An 18436-nucleotide genomic window follows, 5' to 3' on the forward strand; every position below is an offset into this window, starting at 1 on the left:
GAGAGGCATTTAAGCATTTACTCACAGATTATTGTTATTACCCTCGCAGGGCTAGCCACAGTACAGACAGTGCCCAAATGCTTTCAGGGGACTCTGTCTTGTTGGATGTTGAGACTTGAATCTTCCTGGCTTCTGGGGAAAGGACACAGACAATCTCTGACCTTGTCTCCTGGCTTCCTCTGGACAATCTGTGTATATGTCCAGAGATTCTAGGCAGGACCTTCAGGTGCAGAGGCAGATGTGGTGCAGCCTCAGCACGATGTCATGCTGGCCACACAGGCTGATCGTGTGCAGACATCCAGGGTCTGCTCCTGGTAACTGGCGGCAGTGGAGTTCACCAGGCAAGCAATAAGGCAGTGTGCAAGAGCAGCAGGGCTGGGCACAGCAGAGAGAGCAGGCAAAGAGCAGGGAAGCAAAGCAGGGAAGCAAAAGCAGGTTGCTCACCTGCATACCTCCTTTTATCAACATGGGCTGAGATTCATTGCCCTTTGGACACAGAACAGCCAACCAGGATGGCAGTTAGCCAAACCTTACCACATTAGGCAAAGCCACAGGCTCACTTTTCCCTAATTTGGGAAAAGCACAGGCCCTGCACTAGGCAGGCACAAGCTAAGTGTGTGTACCTGACACCTGGGCAGGCCAGACTCAGCGGCTCCAGGTCCTTTTGTGTCCGTTTCCTGCACTTGCCTCTCCGGTGGAGCAGAAAAACATGCCTAGGCAAGGCAGGACATGGATAAGTCTATTTTGAGCCTATGAGGCCTACCACAACAGTATCATGATAGAAAGTCAAGATGATGACTTTGTTGGTAAATCACACTGTGATTCTCTGAATCTCTTGTAAATGAGAGCTGCCTGTCTTGAGAATCTGTGAAAGTCTGTCCATAGTTAACATTTCCCAGGTTGGCTCTATTTTTCAGTCAGCTCAAAAGGACAGACAAAGTTGTATGTCTGAGCTACATGTAGGTAAGCACCATTTACAAAGGTTCCTCCAGGAATCCTCCTTTTTGCAGGATTTGGCATAGGTAAGCAAACAAAAAGAGTCTCTGAATCGTCCTGCAATAGTATTCCTTTGCTTTCTGGGCTGAAGCATCCTTTCAGGTTGTAATGAGTTTTACCCTGAGTCTTAGAATCATAGTCTTGAGGATGAACATGCTGCACCTAGCCAGTATTGAATGATTATGTTTGTACAAGAGCAGAATTCACACATCCTGTGCTTTTGTTCACTTGAAAATATTTTAGTTGCATATTATTCGTCAAATGTACAATCCATAGCAACTAATGATGCCTAGTTTAAGTGAGGGCTCAGGCAGTTGCCTCTGATGAATGCTTGTAATGCATTTTTTATTGTAATGGATATTCTTTTGTGACACATTAACCTTTGTATGGAAGCAGAAATACATCTGATCTTTGTCTGAAGAGAAAAATAATGAATGTGAAATGGTAAAGCTGCATTTATATGTGAAAAGGCTCCTAATAGTTATCATTAGATTTATGTTTCATAGAATCATAGAATGGCTTAGTCTGGAAGTAACTGTAGAGATCATCTAATCCAAACTCCCCAACCCTGCCATGGGCAGGAATGCCTCTCAAGTAAACCAGGTTACTCAAGGCCCCTTCCAATCTGGCCTTGGACATCTACAGGGAGGGGGCATCCACAAACTCTCTGGACAAGCCATTCCAGAGTCTTGCCAGCCTTATAGCGAAGAGTTTCTTCCTAAGATCCAATCAAAGGCAGCTCCTTCAATTTAAATCCATTTCCCCTTGTCCTGTCAGTGGACAGTCTTGTAAAAAGTCCCTCTCCAGACTTCCTGTAGGTTCCCTACAGGTATTGGAAGGCAGTTATAAGGTTGCATTGGCATCTTCTCCAGGCTGAACAATCCCAATTCCCTTATTCTATCCTCATAGCAGAGGTGTTTCAGCCTCTGGATCATCTTTGTGGCCCTCCTCTGGAGTTGTTCCAATAGATCTATGTTCCTCTTATGGTGGAGACACCAACACTGGATGCAATATTCAAAGTGGGGTCTTACAAGAGCAGAGCTAAGGGGAAGAGTCACCTCTCTTAATCTGCTGGCCACACTCCTCCTGGTGCATCCCAGGATACGGCTGGCCTTAGGGGCTACGTGAACACACTGCTGGCACATATGAGCTTCTCATCTATCAACAGTCCCACATCCTTTTCTTCAGGGCTACTCTCAACCCACTCTGTACCCAGTTTATATTTGTGCCTGGGATTGGCCTCACCCAGTTGTAGGACCTTGCACTTTGACTTGTTGAACCTCATGCAGTTTGCACTGGCCCATTTCTCAGGCCTGTCAAGGTCCTTTTAGATGGCATCCCTTTGCTCAAGTGAGTTCACCACACCACACAGCTTGGTGTCATTGGCAAACCTGCCGATGCCATTGGCAAACACTCAATGCCATTGTCCATGGCACTAACAAAGATGTTGGACAGTGCTGGACACAGAACAGATGCCTGAGGAATTCCACTTGTCACTGGTCTCCACAGGGACATTGAACCATTAACCATGACTATTTAAGTACAGTCTCCTAGGCAGTTCCTTATTCACCAAAGGGTCAATCCATCAAATCCATATCTTTCCATCTTAGAGACAAGGATGTCATGTGGGACAGTGTCAAATGCCTTGCACAAGTTCAGGTAAATTACATCAGTTGCTTGTTTTGGTTCCTTTATCTGTTTTAAAGTATCCATCAAAAAATGTGCTTACCACTTGACTGTTTTAAAGTAAGGGTGGGATTTATCTTATCTAGGATAAGCCTTTTTATCTTTTCTAAACTAGACCATCTTCTCTAAGCTAGTAATTGGTATCAAGAGAATGACTGGCCAGCCCACTATGGCTTGTACACACAGCTAAGTTATCTTCCCTCTCCAAAATTAACTATCACTTAAATAGGAAGCATTTATACTACCCCCTAGAAATATCCCCGGCTGGAATAAGTCCAAAACTCTGCTCAGGTATGATCAAGGAGAGTGCTAGGTCACTGGCCAAGGTCAAAACCATGCCAGAAGCCCTGCTCATGGTATAACACAATGGGCCATCTTATTCTAGTTCTTAGGAATACTCCAGTACATGCACCCTTATACTGTCTCTGCATTCAATGAAGGAGTTACCCTAAGGTGATAGGTTTGCCGTACTTTTGTGTTAGTATGGGTTAAGTCAAAACCTGCAGATACCTCTTTCAGTTAAATAAAGGAAGTGCTAAGATGATGTACTTCACATTTGGAGAGCTATAATTAACTGAGATGAATACCATCATAGATACCATGGACTAGAGTCATCCTGCCTAACATTGGTCATCACACATCTGATTTAAAGAACATACCTAATTGAAGTTCTGTACTTACTCAATGGAAAAAGATAAGCATGTCTGAAAAGTATAGCCAGACCAAAAGCTGAACTGACCCCAACAAGTGCCTCTTTGTCACTGTTCACCATAAAGGGAGATTAAGCCAGCCACAAGAAAAGCCTGGCTGAGGCACTTAGTGCCATGGTCTAGTTGACTGGCTAGGGCTGGGTGCTAGGTTGGACTGGATGATCTTGGAGGTCTCTTCCAACCTTGTTGATTCTATGATTCTATGAACAACATCATTTACTCAGGTAAATACTTCAGTCTAGAGGCAAGAAGATTGAATCTGGTCTGGTAGATACATTCTTGGGGCCCTGATTATGATCACTGACTGTGCAGGAACTCAGATCTCATGGTTTTTAAATGGTATAATTCTTGCCAGTGCAGAGAGGCAAAAGATTTGGAAATATGGCTAAAGTGTAGTCAAGACAGCAACGCTTATTGGAGTCTGTAGAGAGTATGAAGTAATAGCTCTGAAAAATTGATCTTATTTATCCTCTGACACACTGAATTCCCATCCTCTATCAGATAAATGGGCTAATATCTAGCCAGATTTTGCTGAAGGGATTTGGTACCATTTGAATTGCAATCACATCTCGTCAGCATCATTTGTTCCTGACAAACTGATAGGAACTACAATTACTGGAAGTAAGCTAGTAAAGAAAAGCCCACATTTGTGAAACCTTACTCAATGTCTTATTCATTTGTGAGATTCCATGCAAAACTGAAGAAAGAGTTATTTAACTTAACAATTGGGAAGTAGCAGTCACAGCCCCAAATTGTGCTACACATAGCATATAAACCCTGTGACACATTGAAAGGAAAAAAAAAAGGTTGTTCCTAAAAAACCCCCACATCTTGTGTGTAGGAGAGATATATGTTCCTCCATCTGCCAGGAGCTTTTCCAGTTTATTTTACTCTTGTATTACCAACAGTGCAGTCTTTACTGTGAACACCAGGATCAGTGTAATCATATTTTTTGGTACATTTCACTGAAAACTCCCCAGGGCAGTGCAGAATGTGGTTAAAATCAATTTAGGTTCTGTTTGACCGGCCCTATGTGGTAGAAGTTTTTATTGCTTGCAATGTCCCCATTTGTTTAGGTGAGCAACTGGTATGTCTAGGCAGTTAACTAAAAGAGGGCAAGAGAGCAAGCTCAAATGTTAGCTCCTTGTCTCAGCACCCTGCCTAACTCAATCACTGGTGGTTCCTTCTGAAGCTTCAGCCACTTGTGTGCAGACAATACTTTGGTGCAGTTCAGGGAATATTTTAACTGAAGGGCTGATTTCAAAGAAAGCACAGACTAAGGCTCTCCAGGTTGGACTCTAAGCCAGACAGTTCTGTAATGCAATCCCACCCTCAGCCAAATTCACAAGCTCTTCACCCTCTCAAAGCAGGTGATGCACAACCCAAGTGTCATCCTACAGAAGTGCTGCTGAAGGAAATTTGCCACAAAAGTTCTTAGGTTCTTTCAGATGCCTCAATGAATTGGTGTGCTAGTTTGAGCCTAGCTAGAATGTTTTGGTGAGAAGAATTAGATTACAGGCTGTGGAAGGAAAACAATGGTGATGTCTACTTCCCTCATAAGCTTGCTGAGAGGAATAAAAACAAAAAGCAAAACATAGATAAAGGAGACTGGCTTCTGCTGCTGGTGAGCTTGGAGCTGCATCTCTCTTCTAACCTCACCCTCCTTTTCCTTAATTAATCCACTTTGCTTCCTAGCCCCCTGGCTGAAGCTCCATTCTTCCTGGGGACTGGGGTAAGGATTAGAGGGGTAGGGGGAATGTGAAGGGGTGGTTGGGAGCCTCTCCTGGGGACTCAGGTTTCTGGGAAGGCTGTTGTGCTTCTGTATTCCTTTTTACTTTGTATATCTCTGTATATACTGTAAATATCTGCTTGTATATTGTGCTAAGCTGTAAATATAAGCTTCATTCAATTTCCAGAGCCACCTGAGTCTAGTCTGGGTGATTTCCAAAAGTGTGGGGGTGTGGAGGACACCCAAACCATCACAATTGGAAAACCTGTAGAAAAATAACATTGTAATTATGTCTCAGGCCACCACCCGAGGCCTAGAGGAAAAAAGAGTCCAATATTATTGCTTGAAGGCAAAGGATGCCCTCTGACCTTAAGCAAGGGGTTAGGGCCTTGGTAGTCTTGTCTAGCACTGTAGACACACTAGTAAGATCTACAGATCATAAATACTGGTTTTTAACATTGCCAGTAATAATTCATCAATTTTTATAAACCTTAATTTCCAGATTGTTTTATGCCTTCTTTTCTTTCTCGTGGTGCAGCTTGTTCAAATGAGTTTTTTCTTTGTTGTTAATGGAATTGCAGGTGTAAATAATAGTAACTGAGCAGCCGATTTGTGTTGAACTTTAAATGAAATGCAGGTATAAAAATGTTGACACAAACTGATGCCAAAGCTGAGTATGGGCTCTAAAGGCTTATCCCTATGCATATCTTCTTTTCACATAGTTCATTCATGTCCAAAAATGTGCCAGGTCTATGTGATTTCAGAATCAAGGATTGGATTTGATGATCTGTGAGGTCTCTTCCAACCCTGATGATACTGTGATACTGTGATGATAATAACAGAAAGTAAAAGGTTGACTCATTTAATCTGCCTTTCTGATTTTTTAATTGTTTCATTTTCATGTCACTCAATGCTAATTACTTGGATTTCATTCAAAACTCCTTTGACAAGCCAAAGCTGATGGTAAATCTGAGAATCTGGATAAGTAAAAAGTTCTGGAAAACTGTTGTATGGGCACTGCTATCAGTTTGCAACATCTTTCATCCCTGTGCTTTTTCATGTTGGACACTGGAATGGGCTGCCCGGGGAGGTGGTGGAGTCGCCGTCCCTGGGGCAGTTCAAGGCAAGGTTGGACATGGCACTTGGTGCCATGGTCTAGCCTTGAGCTCTGTGGTAAAGGGTTGGACTTGATGATCTGTGAGGTCTCTTCCAACCCTGATGATACTGTGATACTGTGATGTTCAACCTCTTTGGTGTTGGAGTACGGAGCATACCCTGCTAAGAGTGTAACACGTACAGTATAGTCACTTTCTTATTCAAATAAACAGGATGAGGGGGAATGGAGCAAAACTGGAGGTGTGTAGGCTCAGGATGGATGTGAGGAGGAAGTCGTTCAGCGTGAGAGTGGTGAGAGCCTGGAATGGGTTGCCCAGGGAGGTGGTTGAGGCTCCATCCCCAGAGGTGTTTAAGGCCAGGCTGGCTGAGGCTGTGTGCAGCCTGCTCTAGGGTAGGGTGTCCCTGCCCATGGCAGGGTGGTTGGAACTAGATGATCTTCGTGGTCCCTTCTAACCCTGACTGATTCTATGATTCTGAATGTAGCCCCTAAAGGAGATTTGCAGTGGAAAGTATTGATATATAGCAGTTCACTATAATGTACCAAACCACATTAATTTAAAACTATCCTATAGTGAGACCCCCTGAACTTTCTGAAATGATCTGAACTTTTCAGTCACCGTGAAATTATTCTTGGCAGCTGGCCAGTTCCTCAAACACTGTGTGTACATCAGTAGCAAAGCTTTTAATGTTGAACGTGATTGATCTCAGCCTGTTGTCAAATACTGTCAGTTAAAATGAAAGAGAACATCGCAGTCAACTTTCCAAAATCATTTCATTTCATTGAAGTATTTACAGAGCATTTAAAGTGAATTTTGCATACAATTGCTTCACAGGCAATATGAAAACTTCATCTTTCACTCTTTACATTTTTTACATGACTTGCTCTTCTTCTGTGATCAAGATTAAATGAATAGAAAACAACCCCAGAAGTCAGGAAGATCAGGTCTTATCCCTTTGACTGTGGTTAACTGTTTCTCCTTTGGCATGTTCTCACCAGCAGGTCAATGTCTTAGAGACTCAATGACTGTTAAATTTCAGCTTTAGGTTTGTTGTGCTAAGAACATTACTTTTGAGGTTGTTTTTTGTCTCCAGATTCAAACTGGTGGTGTTAAGATACTCGTCTTCATTAGCCCTTTGAACTTTTCAGATGATTTTATTCATATTACCAGATCTCAGAGCACTTCCACAATCCAGGCTGTCAGCACCTGCCCGAGTCGATAAGGAGACCTCTGCATGTGCAGAGACTTCTCACTTCTTGCTTCTGCAGAAGAGGATGTAGGCTGCAGGGCAGGCAAGACACTGCCCTGCGTTCACCTGAAGATCTGAAGTGCACTGTGGCATGTCTCTTCCAGTGAACACAGGGCGACAGTGTGGAAGCACAGCTCTACCACGCTCTTATGGAATCACCCAGACTAGACTCAGCCGACTGGAAATGAAGGAATGAAGCTTTATATTTACATCTTAGCACAATGTACAAGCAGATATTTACAATATATATAGCTATATACAAATTAAAGGTAATACAGAAGCACAAAACCCCTCCCAGAAACCAGAGTCCCCAGGACTTGTTTTTATACATCTCAGCAAGCCTATGAGTGAAGTAGACATCATCATTGTTTTCTTTTCACAGCCTAGAATCTAATTCCTCTCATTAAAATACTCCAATTTGACTCAAACTAGCACATGGGCATATCCCACATAAACACACTGGTTCCACTAGGCCAACAGAGCTATGCTACCAAACTATTCACAAACCATGCCACCTCTGCCAGCTGCTAGAGCTTTTTCTTCCATGTTTTAGAAATGAAAATGTTGGCTTTGTTTTTTTTAAGGTCACTGTATTACAGAATTTGTATATACAATGTACAGAACAGTGTATACACAGTGTTATGTAGAACCTGAGGAGAAGTGAGGCAATAAATAGAGAGTCTCAATTATTTTATCTTAAAACACTGTAGTGCTATAGCCAGCCAAATATTAATCATTGCTTGTGTGGTCAGGGGGGAAATCAAGAGTTCTTCTTAAAGTGCATAGTGTAACTTTGTGTGCTAGTTTGAGGCTAGCTGGAGTATTTTAGTGAGAGGAATTACAGGCTGTGAAAAGGAAGCCTTGGTGATGTCTGCTTCTAGGCTTTCTGAGATGTATAAAAGCAAGAACATAAACATAGATAAGACAGTGGGTTTCTGTTGCAGCTGGTGCCTATATATTTCTCCTTGGGCTGCTTCTGTGTAACTAATCCTTCTGCTTTCCAACTCCCTTGGCCGATTCTCCAAACTCACCTTACACAGAAGGCAAACTCTGGAATAAGGTAGGGGAGTGGAAAGAAGGTGGAAGGGTGATTGGGAACCCCTCCAGGGGGCTCTGATTTCTGGGAAGCATGTTGTGTTTCTGTATTGCTTTTAACTTGTGTATTTCTGTATATAGCTGTAAATGTTGTAAATGCTTGCTTGTATATTGTGCTAAGCTGTAAATACAAAGCTGCATTCCTTAATTTCCAGCCAGCTGAGTCTAGTCTGGGTGATTTCATAAGAGTGATGTGGTGGGTAACTCCCAGACCATCACAGCCTATTTTCCTACCAGGAAGGCTGCTGTCTCCAGTGGGGCAGTGATTGCTTTTCTGAACATCCCAGCACAATTGTCTGACCTCAGCCAGGGGACATCTGCATTAGTAAGATAACCCTTGCCCTTTCCCCTCATTAGTCATTATCTGCCATCTCTTTTATTCACCCTTGCCCCTGCCTCTATCTCCACCATTCATACCCCACCATTCCTGTGTGTATATAGGACAACCTCTTAAACTGATCTCATTTTAAGGGTCAGACTTTATTTATGCTGAAGGTGGTTTTAGCAATCACCTTTTCATAAGGAAGCCTTGAAGTCATAAATAAGTTTACAGCTGCAGCTGAATGAAGCAGTGTGGATGACATCACACTATATAACACCTGGGCTGCACCGTGGGAGAGGATAGAATCATAGAATCAACCAGGTTGGAAGAGACTTCCAGGATCATCCAGTCTAACCTATCACCCAGCCCTATCCAGTCAACTAGACCATGGCACTAAGTGCCTCAGCCAGTCTTTATGATTACAATGAAGCAGCTGCTGCTGCTGCTGCCACATTCACAGTGTGTGCAGGTCAGGGTTTTGCTTTGCAAGAGATTTAGTCTCACACTGAACTATAGACCTCATCACACATTGAGTTTGCAGCCACTCTAAGGACTTGTCAGTGATTCTGATCCTTAAATGAGTCTCAGTGCCTGGAGTGCTAATGATGGAAGGTCATAAGGCCTTTGTGGGAGAAAAAAAATCCACAAGTATGCATTCTTTGATATGTTCTTCATGAGTTTGCCTTTCTCACAGCTGTCTCTTGTATTGATTTAAGACAGTTCTGTGAAAAGATCAGGGAGTACTTGAATTTCAGGCATCTGTATCTGAATATATTATTCAACTTACCATTGGAATCGCACATGAAAATTTCCCCTCTGCCACTCCTTCACCATTGATATACTATTTGGATGAGTTCTGGTCTAGGTCTAGAGGAGGCAGTTGTAGTGTATGCATTACAGCATTAAATCCATCTCTGTAAATTCAGGCACCATGGAAACAATGGAAGTAGAATAAATTCCTTCTATGGCTTTACAGCTGTAAATGTTTTTTACTGTTCTAGCAACCGTAAGAGTATTTATCCAGGACAGGCCTACAAAATGTGGGTTCCCAGTAGGGTCTTTGGGTCTAAATATCAAGGACTATTCAAAGATAATCAGACTAACATACATGTCCTTGCCAATAGTAATAATAACAATAAATTAAAGGATTAAATTAATGAAGAAAATATCCAGATATTTTTTAGTTTAGCTGTTATTTGAAAAGCTCTGCACCAGCATTGCCATATTTCATCACAACCCTGCACCTTTAAAAACACTTGTTTATTGTGTGTCTTAAAGAAAGTTGAAATGTAAAGGTTTTAAGCAGCAATACAAAACAGGATGTAAGAGATGTGGAGCAACAATTGCACCCTAAGCGCAGAGAGAACAACTCAGCGAAGCTAAATGCCTCACATTTCCCAATACATAACATTACCACAGCATGAGCAATTGGAGATATTGTATAGAACTGCATTGAGGTTAGGTATTTTAAGGCCTTTCTTGAATCATTCTCCTGTTCAGACAGGGGATATTGCTGTTCCCTTGCTTACCTTTGGAACCATACAATGTCCTGTTTCCAAGCTCTCCATGACCTGTTTTGCACTGATTCTGTATCATTTGCTCTCTGTTCTGTATACACTGTGAACAGAAGTTCATAGCAGTGAGACATTGTTCATGCCAAAATCTGTATATTCATGCAATGATTTCATATTAAAAAGCGAGTATCAGACATTGGAAATCTTTTTCTTTCCTCTAACAATTATCCCTTCCTGAAGCTTTTCAACAACATGACGCTGCAGAAAAGCACCATTAGATTATTCAGTTCATTTCCTTGTCAGTGAGTGATTTCTTCCTGCAGTACTCTGGCATTTCAAGGGTTCTGCCTCATCTGAATTTGAAATGATGAGCAGTTTCCCTCTGGAGACCTCTATGAACACTCAGAGATTTCCCTGTAAGAATAGTAACCTTTATTCTTATCCTGGAAATGTCTTTTATTAATTTCATCCTCTCACTCTTGTATTTGAGATGCTGTATTATATTCCTGAAATAATTTGTTTACAAATCTTTCTTCTGCAGGAATTTACATAGTCTCCCCAGCCCATACTTTATTACCACTTATGCTATATACAATAGAAATATTAGCCCTTTTAGTCTCTCTTGGTTTTTCTCCTTTGCTCCAGTTAGCCTATGTAGTTCTTCATACACTACTTTGGCCTATATAGTTCTTTTCTACACTGCTTTGGCTTCTCAGTGTGATATTGGTAAAATGGTAATTAGAAGTGAATGCATACCCAAGTATGTTCTCTTCAAAGCACCAGAGAGGAACTGTGAACTGCTCTAGCATTTTCCAAACCTGTATGGTGTGTAACCGATAGAGATTGGTTGTGAGTGTAGCCTTTGGCTGGTACTGCAGTTGGTGCCCAATCTGGCCTCTTGATACTGAAGTACAGGTTCTTGTTTAGTTTCTGCTCTTATTCTTGCTCTAGAATTTTTTTTCACTCTGTCATTTCTTGCTCACATTTCTGTCCTTTTCCTTCTCCAACATGATAATTTGTAACTCTTAAAACTTTAATATCAAATGAATGTCATAATTTCTTCCTTTTAAGGATCATTAATGAAGCAATGAGATAGGACTCCCCCCTTTGAGAGAGGACCTTATTGCCCTCTACAACTACCTAAAAGGAGGTCGTAGTGAGACTGGAGCTGGACTCTTCTCCCAAATTACTAATGATAGGACAAGAGGGAATGGCCTCAAGTTACATCAGGGGAGATTTAGGTTAGGTGTTTGGAGGAAGTTCTTTACTGAGCGAATGGTCAGGCACTGGAACAGGCTGCCCAGGGAGGTGGTGGAGTCGCTGTCCCTAGAGGTGTTTAAAAGGAGAGTGGATGTGGCGCTTGAAGCTATGGTCTAGTGATGAAGGCTGCTGGGATAAAGATTGGACTGGCTGATCCTGGTGGTCCTTTCCAAGCATAGCAATTCATAGTGATTAGATGTTGTGCTGAGGGATTTGGTTTAGTCAAGGACTTGTCAATGTGAAACTAATGATTGGACTTGAAGGTCTTTTCCAATCTAAGGAATTCTGTGATTCTGTGATAATACAGGTATATGCAATATTCCCTTTCTACTCTGATTCAGTGCTTTACTATTAAACATTAGTCTTTGTTTCTGGCTTTTCAAACACTTTTCAGTCCACACGACAACTTATATCCAACTGAATATGAATTGATTTTCAGTTTAAGCTGTCTTATGGCTGGAATCGGTGATGCTGCTGATAGCATGACAGTGCAGAGCAGCACAGTTGTTCTTCTATAGTATGTTGTGGGAGAGCAAATGAGAGTTAAAATTCCATTTGACTTCCCGTGCAATTGCCTCTGGTTAAAATCTGTAACTGATGTCTATGAGCAGTATTCCCTACAGGCACTGAAGGGAAAATCTGTTTTAAAATATAAGCTTCTACACCCATGCACAAAACCAGGTGGGAAGAGAAGAACTGAAATAATCTCAGTTAGACATGTGCTTACTGAAATAGTGTGCAATACACAGGGCATTTGAAATAGTTGGGGAAATTAATGTCACTGGTTCTCATCAACTTGGTATTTTGTTGCAATGGCACAAGACAGTCAGAAATCAGGAATCATCATATTTAGCCATCATCTGTCCACATGGACATATGTATCTGCCCTTTCTGTACTTAGCTTCCTTGGAATAACTGTTTGTGGACACTTGAAAATGCAACATTCGTTATGTGTCTCACAGTATCACAGTATCGCCAAGGTTGGAAGAGACCTCATCGATCATCAAGTCCAACCCTTTACCACAGAGCTCAAGGCTAGACCATGGCACCAAGTGCCACATCCAACCTTGCCTTGAACAGCTCCAGGGACGGCGACTCCACCACCTCCCCGGGCAGCCCATTCCAGTGTCCAATGACTCTCTCAGTGAAGAACTTTCTCCTCACCTCCAGCCTAAATTTCCCTTGGCATAGCCTGAGGCTGTGTCCTCTTGTTCTGGCGCTGGCCACCTGAGAGAAGAGAGCAACCTCCCCCTGGCCACAACCACCGCTCAGGTAGTTGTAGACAGCAATAAGGTCACCCCTGAGCCTCCTCTTCTCCAGGCTAACCAATCCCAGCTCCCTCAGCCTCTCCTCGTAGGGCTGTGCTCAAGGTCTCTCCCCAGCCTCGTTGCCATTCTCTGGACATGCTCAAGCATCTCAATGTCCCTCCTAAACTGGGGGGCCCAGAACTGAACACAGTACTCAAGGTGTGTTCTAACCAGTGCAGAGTACAGGGGCAGAATGACCTCTCATTGCAGCTTACTGTCAGAATTGCTGATGGATTCTATTGAGCCCTTCACTATTACTTACAAACTCATCTGAATGCAATTCTCCTGATATTTTCATGCTCTGAGAGCTGGGTTCCTTTAAAATTTCTCCCTTTGAAAAATGCTGTGTCCTATTTGAAGATCGAAGAGCTGTCAATACAGAAAAGATCATGAGTGTTTATTTGCTTGATAAAGTGATAGGGAACTGTGAAGAAAACAGAAATAAACATATTAAATAGGACAATAATGTGCTTCATATTTTAAAATTATTAGCAATCCTCTCATTTTATGACTTTGCATTAATGGTATTGTTAGGTGTTTGTCTGCTTCTCACATAAGCAGACCAAGAACTTCTGAGTATCAGATCCACTCTCTGTAGTTCTTTGCTGCCATCTTCTGTTTCTTCAGATGATTGCAATTATTATTTGGATTCTGAAAAAAACGAGGCTGGGATTTTACAGTGCAAAATTTCCCTTACTGTCATTTTTATTTTCCGATGTCCTTGTTTTCAGCTAAAACAAAGTGAAGCAAACGCAGATACAAAGGAGAAGCTTCCTTTGCGTCTACGCATCTTTGAAAAATTCCCAAATCGGCCCCAAATGGTGAAAATCTCCAAGCTTCCTTCAGATTTCACAGTTCCAAAAATAAGGTATTGAAACGTTTCCTGCACTAATATGCTGTAAACTTGTATGCTGCAATGTAGCACCCTAAGTATTGTAACTGCTTTCCTTGTGAATTAGGCAGATAGTTCAGGAAGTCAGAAATGGAGATGAATTAACATTGACGTCACAATGATGTGACATTTTGGGCTTGCCTCATTTTCACTTTCAAATTAAAACCAATAATCCTATAACTCTTTATAACATAATCACATAGGCTACTAGATTAAAAAAAAAACCAGCTGTCAGAACTACAATGTGATTTTAGATTCTCATCTTACAGAGACCACTACCAGTTTAATCAATTCTCATGTAGATATGGCCAACTGGCAGCAAATCATTAGTGGGGATAATGCAGGCCACCCAATACCAATCATTCTCTGGTGACCTTGTTCCCTCTTTGTGTTTGCATAGTTACCAGCTTCCTGTAAAATTTATCTTAAGGAAGAATCAGACCCTCAGTTAGCTACTAGATCATCAATTACAGTAGCTACTAGGTCATCAATTACAGTACTTCTTGGTATGGCCTCAAAAGAAGGTTACAGAAATCCAAGTATTCCTCTAGCAAATACAGGCTGATAAAGATGCTGAAATGGCACAGCCTGGCCAAACAGGTCTTCTGGCCCTGCCCATTCTAGTGTCCCCTCAGACACTTGCCGTGAGAGGGGGTGGTGTGAAAGACAGCTGCAATTGTTTTGGGTCTCCTGGGGTTAACATTTCTCTTGATTGATCTCTAAATGAATATATGGCAGCTGATTTGTATCATCTTAGCTGAATGAGAGGAATAATTCTGGTCAGAAGGGTCAGGAAAAGCAACCTTCCAAATCACTCACGGTTGTTTTGCTTTTAGTATCAAAACACTCTTTGGTTATTGAGGGCATTCTTCTCCTAGTCATAGCCTTTTGTGGTATTTCTTTCTGGCTGTGTTTTTTTTTCCAGCATATTCTAGACGTGGTCATGTTAACTACTGGAGCAGGTTTCAAACCATCACTAGCAAATTAAATCTGAAACTATTGCACTATGTAGGATGACGTCTCCAGATAAAAATAAGTTTTAACATAGTCAGTTTACACTGAAAACAGGGCAACTTCACTAGGCTTGAAATACAGCAAGATAAATGTATGTTTGTGGTAAACAGAAGTGCTTCTGATTCAAACATAGCATATGTGAGGCATGGAATTGCTGAGGCACTTTAATACTGGCATTCAAAGCAGTTACATGAACAGATGTTGTTTGAAATCATCAAGAAAGAATTTCTTGCAGAGAGTATGTTTCCTTTGGATTATATCAGCATTTGATTTACATTGAAGTAACAGCTCACTGTTTAATGAGCTCAAAAGAGATGAAAACTGCAAAAGGCACTTCAAATATTTAGCACTTTAACTGGTAAATAACTAAATAGATAGTAAAAGGAATAAAAATATTTTCCTTGATAGTATGTGCAAGCCACTTATTTCTCAACTCACTTACGGATTTCTTTGATAAATTAATTCAAGTGTTAAAAGTCATTTGGTCACTCTGTCCATTTATACATCTGCAGCCTAGAACAACTTCTTGCAGTTTATCCATCTTAGTACTAATGGGTCGTGACATGTCATAAAGAAGAGCAAATATTAACACTTCTTGGGGTTTTAATCCATTGGTATCTTCTGTTTTTTTTCACAAGGGAAAGTTTTATGAAGCAGTTTATTGATCGCCAGCAGCAGGATACCAGCTGTTTGCTGCGAAGGCTTCCTTCAGCATCTTCTTCCTCCTGTGACCATTCTAAAAGATCAGCAATTGAAGACAACAAATACATTGATCAGAAGGTAAATCAAGGGTATAGGCCACTATATGCCTTTCCCTGAGCCTTAGGAGGAAAGACCTCAGATTATTCAATTTGCCAGTCTTCCTAAAAGTGAACACAAGCTAGAACAGAACACAGGGTAGAAGACTATATTTAATTTAGCCTAAAACCAGACATCACAGCAGATCCTCATTTGGCTTAAATTTCCCTGTCTCCTTTGACTTCAAAGTTTGATGCAAAATTTTGTCACTGCATCTGTTTTAAGGGGATATTTTTTAAAGTAGTCTTGCTGTTAATCGCTGAGAATCTGGTGGAAAATTGATGTTTGTGGACATAATACTGGCTTTTAGAATGCCTTGATACTGATAGAGCACTGAAAACACACTCCACTGAAGCACAGTCTCCATGTGGTCACTGGAGATGAGTAAAACAGTAAGAATTACGTGTCTGTAGGCATAGGAATTGCTGGGAAATGGATGGAGAACACATTTATTTCATGCTCATTGTGCTAACTGCTGCTAGCATTGGACTGACCTAGATGTTTGGATTTGAAAAATATCAGGCCTGCTTGGAAGGTTGGGGGTGATGCAGCATAAGTGAATGTGATTGGATTCAGATAGTTTGCAAAATTAGAAGGGCCATGTGGAAGATGGAAGATACTGGTCTCAGATTTCTGATGTCGTCTACATTGATATGCATTCTTCAGCACTTAATGATATCACAAAACTTACTAGTGACATTTTAACAGACAGGAGTTCTTCTAGTATTCATAGCAGGCTGCTCAAATATTAATATCACAGAGTTCTAAATACGTTTTAAGTTGCAAAATCATAGAATCATAGAATGGCTTAGGTTGGAAGGGACCTCAAAGATCATCCAGCTCCAACTCCCTGCCATAGGCAGGGACACCTCCCACTAGAGCAGGCTGCTCAAGGCCTCATACAACCTGGCCTTAAACACCTCCAGGGAGGAAGCATCCACAACCTCCCTGGGCAACCTGTGCCAGTGTCTCACCACCCTCACTGTAAAGAACTTCCTCCTAACATCTAGTTTGAATCTCACCCCATCCAGTTTAAACCAGTTACCCCTCGTCCTGTCATTACAAGACCTTGCAAATAGTCCCTCCCCAGCCTCCCTACAGGCCCCCTTCAGATACTGGAATCAGACAAGGAAAAGAAAGAGGATACTTGTTGTAGCTAGCTATCTAACTTTAGCTTTCCTCATGTGTGGTTTGCAACTGTAACTGAGGACAGCAGTGGTACAAGCAGAAAACAATGCTCTTCTGACAATGAATGGAAAGAATTTCCAAATTGCTGTTTATTTCCACCCCAATTTCAAGTGCAGAATCCATTCTTGTGGCTGGTGTATTCTCTGGTGTCACTAAAGCAAAGCTGAACAGAGTGGCCTGGTGAGGAAGGCCACAGGAAGGAATCAAGCCTAAATGGACACCATCTACTCTAACAAACACAGCAGAAAATCTGGATGAGTTACTAAATGACAAGGCTAGGGGCTAACAGAACTGTGTCAGGTGTCATAAATGATAGATCATAGAATCATAGAATAAAACAGGTTGGAAGAGACCTCCAAGATCATCCAGTCCAACCTAGCACCCAGCCCTATTCAGTCAACTAGACCATGGCACCAAGTGCCTCATCCAGGCTATTCTTGAACACCTCCAGGGATGGTGACTCCACCACCTCCCTGGGCAGCCCATTCCAATGCCAATCACTCTCTCTGCCAACAACTTCCTCCTAACATTCAGCCTAGACTTCCTCTGGCAGTACTTTAGACTATGTCCCCTTGTTCTGTTGCTGGTTGCCTGGCAGAAGAGGCCACCCCGACCTGGCTACAATGTCCCTTCAGGTAGTTGTAGACAGCAATGAGGTCCCCCCTGAGCCTCCTCTTCTCCAGGCTAAACACCCCCAGCTCCCTCAGCCTCTCCTCATAGGGTTTGTGTTCCAGGCCCCTCACCAGCTTTGTTGCCCTTCTCTGGACACATTCCAGCACCTCAACATCTCTCTTGAATTGAGGAGCCCAGAACTGAACACGGGACATAAGGTGTGGCCTGACCAGTGCTGAGTACAGGGCTAGAATAACCTCTCTTGTCCTACTGGCCACACTGTTCCTGATGCAGGCCAGGATGCCATTGGCTCTCTGGGCCACCTGGGCACACTGCTGGCTCATCTTCAGCTACTATCTCAAACATGTGTGTGTATGTGTGTGTTTGAAGGTGTCTCTCCGGTGTTTGATCTCTGGCACAGTTTGTTCAACATGAAAACAGAATACTGAATTCTTTTCACATGTTCACTTTCCTCCAAGAGCAAATATGCATGATCTAACTCTGATTTTTGCATTGGTTGCTTACAGGTTGGTTTTGCATTGTCAACCTGCTTTAAGCACATGCTTTTAGATTCCCATGCCTGAAGGGCAGAGAGGAATATTTCTGATAAATGTAGCTTAGAACAAGATATTTACATGTTTCTATTAGGAGGAAGAAAGCACTAGGAAGGATTTTGTGAAAGTAATTACTCTGGCTTTCTGTAGTTACAGTTGCTGAGGCAACCTCACTTTTTGTATGAACAAATCTTCTTAAAATACCTCGTCCTTAAAACAAGCTTGAAACAACTGGTTGCACTTAAATGTAAGCCTTGCATGCATACTTTACTTTTCTTCATAAAAAGGAATATCTGGCCAAACACTTAACTAATCCCAGTGCCTGGTAGGATGCATTCACACTGCTCCTGATAGCACTGCAATGGCTTCAGAAAGTTTTCCACTTCTTTGCATTA

General features: G+C 41.9%; 1 protein-coding gene across 1 annotated transcript in view; it reads left to right on the forward strand.

Annotated features, from left to right (window-relative positions):
* The window catches only part of NALCN (sodium leak channel, non-selective), a 254133-nt gene that overhangs the window by 170687 nt on the left and 65010 nt on the right, over positions 1-18436 (forward strand). The window contains exons 16-17 of the mRNA XM_064143801.1: positions 13715-13851; positions 15528-15669. Of these exons, the coding sequence (XP_063999871.1) occupies positions 13715-13851; positions 15528-15669 (279 nt within the window). The remainder of the gene's footprint in view (positions 1-13714; positions 13852-15527; positions 15670-18436) is intronic.

Source organism: Pogoniulus pusillus, chromosome 5 (assembly GCF_015220805.1).
Source record: "Pogoniulus pusillus isolate bPogPus1 chromosome 5, bPogPus1.pri, whole genome shotgun sequence".
NCBI classification, from domain to species: domain Eukaryota; kingdom Metazoa; phylum Chordata; class Aves; order Piciformes; family Lybiidae; genus Pogoniulus; species Pogoniulus pusillus.